General features: G+C 39.8%; 1 protein-coding gene across 1 annotated transcript; it reads right to left on the reverse strand.

Annotated features, from left to right (window-relative positions):
* Positions 1-533: 533 nt before the first annotated feature.
* On the reverse strand, positions 534-10,156 carry LOC129709869 (zinc finger CCHC domain-containing protein 17-like). The gene is made up of 8 exons (XM_055656502.1): positions 10,018-10,156; positions 6,802-6,962; positions 6,659-6,716; positions 6,251-6,351; positions 5,429-5,520; positions 4,727-4,827; positions 1,446-1,576; positions 534-897 (listed from the first exon to the last, which is right to left on the reverse strand). Exons 2-8 carry the CDS (start codon positions 6,841-6,843, stop codon positions 706-708), a joined length of 717 nt encoding a protein of 238 aa, XP_055512477.1. The 5' UTR covers positions 6,844-6,962; positions 10,018-10,156; the 3' UTR covers positions 534-705.
* Positions 10,157-10,197: the final 41 nt, after the last annotated feature.

The raw sequence follows: 10,197 nt of genomic DNA on the forward strand, positions 1-10,197 counted from the left end.
GCTTGTTTCTTTTTCGGTACCTCTAAACTAAACATTTGGCCAAAAAAAACCCCACAGACTGACCCTAATATTCATAGCAGGCAGATAAAATTGCTGGAGAAACTCAGCAGGTGAGGCAGCATCTATGGAGTGAAGGAATAGGTGACGTTATGGGTCAAGACCTTTCTTCGGAAGGGTCACAAACCGAAACGTCACCTATTCCTTTGCTCCACAGTTCCTTCTTAAACATTAATCATAGAAAATACCCTTATGGGGACACAAGGGACGATAGATGCTGGGATCTGGAGCAACTCAGCAGTTCAAACAACATCTGGAGGAAAGAGGTGGTCATCGTTTCGGGTTGAGATCAGAATCACAATTTACATCACAATAATGAATTGCAGAACCAATATATTTATGATAAAGAGTGCTCTATAGAACCATTCAAGAAATATAAAAGTGTAACTAAAATGGAAAGGTTTCAGAAAGAAAATAATCATTGAATTATGAAATGATGAAATATTGCTGCTGCGATTTGACAACAGAATAATATATTCAGTGTACTTCAAATTTATTTCATCTTGTAATCAAATACAATGCATTGCCATCAATTACAGGGAAGGAAGGAAGGAAGGAACCACAGTATTAGCTTTCTTGAGTGTTAACATTTACATACAAATATTCTTGATCTCAAAAATCAATTTCGAGATTTTCTACAGTTCTTACTTACTCCTTCTTTTTGGATCGTTTATGCTTGTGTTTTTTGTGTTTCTTTTTATGTGATTTTTGTGTCTTTTTTGAATGCTTGTGTCTTTGGTTATCTGCACGGTCTCGGTCACTGTTTGTATCTGATGTATCCGAAGAAGATTTGGATGAAGTTTTCTTTTCCTTGCTCTTCTTCTGTTCCTTTTCTTTTACCTGCAGGAGATCAACATTATTTGTGAGAACGGTGGTAAAATTGTTGCCATTCCCCTTCACCCAGCGGGTTCAGAAATAGGTCTACTTTTATATTTTTCCTCGATTTAATTTATCCTTTTAACACTACAAATTTCAAATATGGTGAAACACATGGCCCGATCTTTGGATCTGTTAATTCACCACCAACATAGGTGTTGACTACAGTTGTCAGGGTTATGGGGAGAAGGCAGGAGAATGGGGTTGTGAGGGAAAGAGATCAGCCAAAATTGAATGGCGGAGTAGACTTGATGGGCTGAATGGCCTAATTCTGCTTCTATAACTTATGAACATCATTCAGTCATTTGAACATAACCACTGTAGTATTTCCTCATTATTCCCGACAAGAAATCAAGAATTCTGCTCTGCATATTGGAAGCAAGAAATCGGATCAATATTAAGATATCTTTCAACGTGGTGCCTTTCAATTACTGAACCATCTGCACATGAAAGCAGGGCGCTAGATGGACGGAATTATGAGTTGAGCTTCCATCTGTTATATGTGTAATTACCTTCTTTTTCTTCTTTGGAGGAGGTTGGCATTCAGGCTGGCTGGAACAGTTTGCTAATGCCACTTCATCATCAGGAATCAGGCTATATTTGACACCTCCAGGCTGCATGAAGCAGTCTTTCGCAAAATGCCCTGGAAGGAAAACAATTATCATTTGCTTATCATCTGTGAAACAGCCCTGTTAAGCACAAAATTTATAATAAGAAGGCCATTGTGAGCACAATACATTTACAGGGTGTCTGGGATTAAGGGGAGAAAGTAGGAGAATGGGGTTGAGAGTGAAGGATGGATCAACCATGATTGAATGGTGGAGTAGACGATGGGCTGAATGGCTTAATTCTGCTCATATAACTTATGAGCTTGTATGAAAGCAGATGCCCACACACAAAATCAATTAGTTGACAAGAGACCTTCACCATAATTTCTAATGTTGCTCTCAGTCTGGACATGGGGTGGAAGATTGCAACCTTCACGTGGTCTGCCCTGTTTCAACTAATGCAATCAACTCGACGTGCACAAATGGAAGATCAAATAGAACAAGTTGTCCAATGACTCTATGCACGCCACACAAAAGAAAGTGTGGACATGTGGACCAGTGCATCATGCAATGGTTATTTTGTGGCAGAACTCAAACTTCAAAGGACCTGTATTCCTGTTTAGCTGATCATTCCACCAAATAATCAATATATTGATCAAAATAATGTTTTTTTTCCACTTCAACTCTTCCTACATAAGACTTTCTACCTAAAGACTTTGAACTTTAATCTAAAGTGGATTATTCTGCAACGTGGTTGGATAATGATGGCTCCTAAAACCCATTGATAAAGTGGCAAAAAAGACTCAATAGAAAGAAACTGAAGGACGATTTATTTATTTCTATTCACTTTCCATTGATCCGCTGCCAAGGCAAGTATTTATTGCATATTTGGTGGGTGCCCTTGAAAGGTTTGTGGTGAGCAACCTTATTGAAGTGCTGCATTTCCATTGATGAAATTATTTCACAAAACTGTTGACGAGGGACTTCTAGGATTTGGACCCAGTGGCATTATGGAATACACAGCAGTATATTGCCAAGTGAGAATGGCGTGAAACTGGGAGGGGAACAAGTAAATGATGGTGTTCACATGCAGTTGTTGCTCTATAAAGGTTGTTGGTTTTGGCTTCAGAGCTGCTGTCAGAAGTAGCCGCGTGGAGTATCTGCAGTGGATTATTCAGATGGAAATGTTTGTATGGCTGCACCCTACGATAAAGCATTTTGCTTACGGCAACGAGTCTAAATTGTCATTCCAATACAAAGCAGCTACGTTTCATTCATTTGCCTTTAACTGAACAGAACTTTGACATCACTTCATTTTATCCAATTGTGTGCCAATGGCAGAGGGGATTAATATTTAAGGTGCTGCATATGAGGTTCCATTCACAAAGGTTGCTTTGTATCTGGATGGTATCAACCTTCTTGCGTGTTGCTGGAGATGTACTCATCCAGGCAAGTGGACCACACCACATCGTGCTCCTGATGTGTGGCGGAATTGTGTGGCTTTACAAGTTTACAGTGTCATGTGTAATGTGTGGCTTTACACGTCTAGTGTCAGGAGGATATCCTGCCTTTGCTCTGCACTTACAAAGGTTTAGTTAAATGGCTGGTCCAGTTGAGTTTCTGGTCAGTGCTTTCACCTGGACCTTACAATTAGGTGCACTAAATGGATTTGGATGAAGACAGGCTGCACAATGATACAGCTGGCAGAGCCGCCGACACACGGAGTAAACCCTCAACCTCAGGATAAATATCTGAAGCTTCCCATAGAATATCGAAGTGAACCTGCTGAAAACATCCAGCACTCCCCAAATGAAGAAGGGTCTCGACCCAAAACATCACCCATCCTTTTTCTCCAGAGTTGCTGCCTGACCCTCTGAGTTACTCCAGTACTTTGTGTCTATCTTCGTTATAAACCAGCATCTGCAGTTCCTTTCTACACACTCTCCAAATTAAACCCCATATTTGATTTTCCAAGCAAAACTCCTTGCACTTTTGCAAATGCTGATTATAATAAATGTAACCTACTGAGATTGCCGTGTTTCAAGGATTCTCAGACAACTGCAGCATCAATTTGAAATTTAATTCACAAGGGAAGTTATTATAACGTTACGTACTTTTACTGCTCTTCCTTAAATTTATAGCCTCTCCGTCTTTGTGCCTATAAGAGATTGGTGGTGCTTCGAGAATTAATTTATGTTCCCCTAATTTTTATTTTCAAAGAAAGTGCTCCCTGGTTTCTACTTGCATTATACTTAAGCCAATGATTCACTATCCTGGTGTTATCCTCTTCCAGTGGGAGAGATAGATTAAACTGGGATTTTCGTTCAATAAGAGCCTTGACCAATTCTCTGCAAGGTGTATTCACTGAAAAGAAAAGTACTCAAATCCATTAACAGCATCATATACATATTTCACACACCCAGGCATTGTAGATCAAACTTTGAATGTGCTGCTGGTTGCATTTACACATCAATCAATGAAAAGCTGAAATTTAGTTTAGTGATCCAGCGCGGAAACAGGCCCTTCGGCCCAGAGTCCGCGCCGACCAGCGATCCCCGCACACGAATACTATCCTACCCACACTCGGGACAATTTACATCTATATGAAGCCAACTAACCTGTATGTCTTTGTGGAGTATGGGAGGAAACCAAATATCTCGGGGAAAATCCACGCAGGTCGCGGGGAGAACATACAAATATCCATACAGACAAGCACCCGTAGTCAAGATTGAACCGGGTCTCTGGCGCTGTCAGGCAGAAACTCATAAGGTCATAAGTGATAGGAGCAGAATTAGGCCATTTGGCCCATCTCACCCTCCTAACCCCATTTTCCCGCCTTCTCCCCATAACCCCTGACACCCGTACTAATCAAGAAACTCTACCACTTGAAATAATTTTGTAAATTACAAAGGAAAATTCAAACCAATTCCCAAACGCACCCAAGCAAACTCAACTCCAGCTGTGTGTTCCTCTCACCTTCAGTCAGTGGAATCAAGCTGGATTTTGTTTGATGTGATCATTACAAAAATCAACTGTGCATCTACAAAATGCTTGCTCTCATAGATAGTTAGTTAATAGTCTCAAAAGGATAAATAAACTCATTTGTAACTCCGGAGTTTAAAAATTCAAAGCAATTTACTGGTCTCTATTTAATTCTGCTAAAACTAACATCAGCTCCAATTTATCTGTATTTTTTTCAAAGAAACATTTGATTGAATATGAACAATAATGCATGTAATAAGTACCTTTACATCCACACTTTTTGCAAAGTGTGTTCAGTACAGCTTCAAGTGTTATCCTTTGCGTTGTGAAGTCCTTGAACGTGCGTTTTCTCCTCTCATCCTGACTGTAAACAGTCACAATTATTAATTTAATATCTATCATCTACAAATATTATGTTCCATTTTTGTGTGCGTTAAAGCATGACATTTCTTTCCCCATAAGGCAAATTACTTTTTTTGATAGACACAAAAAGCTGGAATAACTCAGCGGGACAGCATCTCTGGAGAGAAGGAATGGGAGACGTTTCGGGTCCAGACCCTTCTTCAGACTGGTTAATGATAAGGGAAACGAGAGATATAGACGATGATGTGGAGAGATAAAGAACAATGAACAACAAAAAAAATGCAAAAATAGCAATGATGATAAAGGAAACAAGCTGTTGTAGGGTGAAAACGAGAAGCTAGTGCGACTTGGGTGGGGGAGGGATAGAGAGAGAGAGAGAGAGAGAGAGAGAGGGAGTGCTGGGGCTACCTGAAGTGAGAGAAATCAATATTCATACCACTGGGATAACACGAAAATACAAAGCATTGTGGAGAGAAGGATGACAGTGACGAGATAATGCTCAAATAGCCCTGAATGAAACAGAAGTACGTTTTGGAATAATTCAAATTCCCAGTGCGTGCTTTTTGAACAAATAAGTTAAATTCATTAACAGAAACACATACTCAAGAGCCACATTATTTGGATCGATGTCCATCCCAGATCCTTGATTAACACACTTCATTGAAAGAGAGATCTTGACTTTGCCATCCTTTACCTAAAATATAAGGTTGGTTTAAGTTGTTGTTTTACATTCACTGAAGCATAGAAATCTATCCTTGATCACGAGGTAAATGCATAATTTAGTAACAGATTGGCATCGGACACTTGCAAAAAAAAAAAAAAAATTCTCTTGACTTCAATAGTGAACATTTAGCACAAACAATCAAAGACAAATTTCCATCCTTAGGTTTATTTGAAAAAATGCTCACTCTCACTGCCTCAGATGAACGCATTCTAGACTTTAAAACTTATCAACCACAGTAAATAAACCTATGAACAGGAAAACAGGAAATCAGCACCACGTAAAAAGTTATATGTATAGAATCACAGGCATACAGTACAGTAACAGGTCGTTCGCTGAACCACATGCATACCGACCAGTTGCACATTTATGTCCTGTAGTTTTATTCAACCTCTGTTATAGAGAAGTATTTCCTGCTATCTACTCTAACTATACCCCTAATAATTTGTATATCTGAAACATGTCATATTAGAATGGGGTTAGGAGGGAGAGATGGATCAGCCATGATTGAATGGCGGAGTAGACTTGATGGGCCGAATGGCCTAATTCTACTCTTATCACTTATGGTCTATCACAATCTCCTTCGTTCCATGGAAATCATTTCAGATTACCAGATCTGCTTTAGTTTCCTTTTGAATATTTATCCTGCAGATTATCAGAGGAAAAGAGTTGAGATAAAATGCGTAGCAGAAGGATCTTGTACCTCTTTCCCAATTACTTTAACCCAGACCCTCTCTCCAACATCCACAATCTCAGATGGATTATCCACCCGTCCTGCTGACATTTGTGACTTGTGGACAAGACCTGTAAAAGAAAATAAGGATTAAGTACATTGACTGTAATTGTAATCCCCACAACCCCTGACCCATGTCCTGCCCTGTTTCGACATAGCACACCGCTCCCTTTCTAGTTCTGAGTTATGTAGTTGGGTTAGCCATCTTAAATTTGGAAAAAATATATAACTGGTAACATTTCACATTGCTGCTATTACTTAATTTGAAAATTAATGTCGCATTAAAGATTAAAGATTATATTCATTCAGAGAGAGGCAAAGATTTGTGTATCATTACAAGCATGCTGCCAATATACAAAACAGTAATAGATACTACACCTTGCCGTTTGCAACCAGGAATCTTAATAAATGCTCCATATTCTGTTACGGTTGCAACCTAAAGAAAAAGTTGACATTTGAATTTTAAACAGTTAATAGCAATTGAATTAAATGTGTGTATGTTTGAAGCAATTACAATGTACCTCGCCCTCGGAGATAGTGTATATTTCAGGTATGTCTTCCATCTTTATGCAACAGGTTGTCTGCTAAAAAAGGGATCTTGCAGAATTCTTCAGAAGGTAGTTATGATATACATATATGCCAGAAATACTTTTTCTTTTCATTTTTCTCTCCACAAGAGGATCTAGATGAAGAAAAACATATGCAAGTAATACAAATATTTGCTCTCAGTATGTGATAATATGTTAATAAAGTCACATTCATCCACTTATGAGGAGGGAATGATTTTTTCATTCCAGCCTTGTCATTTCTCTCACTAGAAAATCAAATGATCCCTAAAGTAAGCAAGTAAATTTATTGGCCAAGTATTCACATACAAGGAATTTGCCTTGGTGCTCCACCTGCAAGTAACAACATGACTTACAGTGACAGTTACGAATGACTCAGAAAACACTAAGCATTAATAATAATAAGACATCAATGATAAAACACCATTGAACACCAACGTTTTTCCTTCCATTATTTATTATGTAAAAGAATATGTGTGTTATGATTGTGTTTATAATTTGTTTGGTTGTTTTGTTGTTTGTCTTTTGCACAAACGTCCGCGAGCATTGCCACTTTCATTTCACTGCACATCTCGTATGTGTATGTGACAAATAAACTTGACTTGACTTGACTTGATCAAGCATGTGAACCAACAAAATACCAGATCAAAGGGAGGCTACAGATTTTTGGCTGTTGAGTAGAGCAACTACTCGTGAATAAAAACTGATGCAGTAAGAACTGAGGCAGCTCTTATGCCGTAATTACTGTTACATTCCAGTGATTATTTGCTTTGCCAACATCTCACAAAACAAAACCTATTTTCTGGAATGACCATTCTATTTCTCTCTTCACGCCCTTGTCTAATATTAAACCTTCTCATGAAATATTCTTCATGAATTTGCCAGGCAACCTTAAATGTAAATAACATTTGTGAGATTCAAAACTTTATATGCATTCTTAATCAAAGCCTGACTGAAAACTAAATCTAGACTTTCCTTTTTAGTATATCATTATTGTCATTTTCCTGAGTACTCACATACCCAGAGGAAACAAAAAAACGTTGCTCAACCAGTGTCTTCAGTGTGCAGTAAAAAAATAAATAGAAATAAAAATACATATATCATGAACATATTAAACACTCTACTCTTTACTAAACATCAACAGGCATTCCGATCGGCAGCGCCACGACAGTGGCTCTGCTGCAGTGTGTCCAGGTTGGTGGTTGGTGCGCGATACTTTGGCAGGAAGCAAAGTCCGTTTATCAGTCTTATAGCCTGCGGGAAGAAGCTGAAGAGCATCCTGCTGGTTTTGCAGCTAATGCTCCTGTACCTCTTCCCAGATGGCAGGATGGAGAATATGTGATGCGATGGGTGGTAGGGGTCTTTGATGATGGAGATGGCTCTGCTGATACATCTCTTCCTGTATATGTCCAGCAGGAAGGGGAGTGGAGCACCAATAATCCTGCTGGCGGTCTTCACAATCCTGTCTAGTTGGTGCCGTTCGTACGACTTGCAGCTCCCGAACCAGGAAGTGATGCCGTAGGTTAACGTGCTCTCGATTGTCCCCCTATAAAAAGTTCGTAGGTGTGTAGGGGAGACCTGCTTTCCGTAGTGGGGAGACCTGCTTTGGGCATAGAATTGGTTGAGGTTCCCAAAACTCACACCAATTAAATATTTATTAGACAAATAAACATGGCCTACAATCATAATATGTCAATTTTACTTTTATGTTTCCATATTTCTCATAACATTAGAGGTCATTCAGCCATTCAAATCCATGCCAGACCTTACTGTAAACCCATTTTTGTGAGGAGAATTTGGCATCCGATTCAGATATGATGAGAGTGCTCACCACAATAACACCTAAATTATTACACAGTTCTCGTGCAGTCCAATGTCCCTTTGTTCTTATTTTTCATATTCATGTTTGTTCATCCAACTGAACATCAGATTTGTGTATATTTAAGGCTGCAGTTACATTACTGGTCATGTTGCTAACACAACATTGTTACAGATATATCTCATCATAATTGCTCAGTATCTTCAGGAAGCCATCTCAATGCCCAACAATAGCTATTTAATCCACAAAATCTACTTCATTCATAAAATGTGCAAATATATGTATTGTATTCATTGTACCTACATATCACAATGCTGGGTACAATGTGTTAGGTTATATCAATGTTTTTCTCCAAATGTTCCCAACACTAAGTATTTTAACACAAGATTAGCCCCAAATTGTGCCTTTTCCGCACGGAGCCTTTGCATCAGCTGTACCCTGTATCTATGGGTATCAATGAGCTTAGCTCATAGTCCTGCACGTTGGATGTGTCAGTTAACAACATTTGACGGGGCGGAGCTCCTGGTACTGAGAGCAAACTAGTTATAGGCAACCAAAATGAGCTCATCACCAAGGTGATATTCCTGACCCGACTCATTGTCTATCCATCCAGTGTCTTTTTCTTTGTAAGCCAGCATCTGCATTCCTTTTTCCTGCAGATATATTGCCGCCCACTGACCGCATTACTAGGGGAACTCAACAGAGTATCTGTGGATGGAAATAGATTGGTTGACGTTTCAGGACAAGACCGTGCTTCATCTCTTTACCCTCCACAGATTCTGCTCGATCTGCTGGGTCCCTCCAGCAGATTGTTGCTCCAGGCTCCAGCCTCTGCAGTTTCCTGTGTCACCAAAGTACAACAATAACTCCTCGCAGACGTCAATCACTAAAATACAAGCTGCATCTTATAGAGGCTGGGATCTAGAGCAACAATCTGCCGGAGACTCGGGGAGTTGGAAGCATTTGTGGAGGTTAAAAGGATGAAGTAGGATCTCGACCTGAAATGTCAACCAAATCTTATTTCCATCCACAGATACCCTATTGAGTAATGTGAGGCCACACGCAAACTGGAGGAACAACACCTCATATTTCGCTTGGGCAGCTTACAACCCAGCAGCATGAATATTGATGTATCTAACTTAAAGTAACCCTTGTATTCCCTCTCTCCATCCACATTCCAGCCTCTGCAGTCTCTTGTGACACCAAAGCACAACAATAGCTCCTCACGGATACTATCCACTAAACTATAAACTGCAGCATAACATCCAGCTACAATTACAAGGCAGCAACTTCACAAAACAAAACTAATTGAGAACAGACAGACAGAATTCACCCAGCGACCACCATCTTACCTCCGCTCCAAACACAACCAATGGGGAAGGGTCTTACTCAACGATACCGCTGCAAATGACGTCACGGATGGCCAATCAGCGCGCAGATTTGAGAGCCCGCCCTCACAAGGACTGTGAGTGACAGAGGATCGGACCAATCAGACCGAGAGGTGAGGAGTGTTGACCCCTCACCCCGGCGGC

Source organism: Leucoraja erinacea, chromosome 26 (assembly GCF_028641065.1).
Source record: "Leucoraja erinacea ecotype New England chromosome 26, Leri_hhj_1, whole genome shotgun sequence".
NCBI classification, from domain to species: domain Eukaryota; kingdom Metazoa; phylum Chordata; class Chondrichthyes; order Rajiformes; family Rajidae; genus Leucoraja; species Leucoraja erinaceus.

Coding starts and splice junctions, on each gene's coding strand:
- LOC129709869 (XM_055656502.1), bottom strand. CDS start 6,843: ATGGAAGACATACCTGAAATATACACTATCTCCGAGGGCGAG. Junction 5,521..6,250: donor TTAAAGTAATTGGGAAAGAG/GTACAAGATCCT, acceptor CTTATATTTTAG/GTAAAGGATGGCAAAGTCAA. Junction 1,577..4,726: donor CAAAAAGTGTGGATGTAAAG/GTACTTATTACA, acceptor TTTTCCTTCCAG/GGCATTTTGCGAAAGACTGC.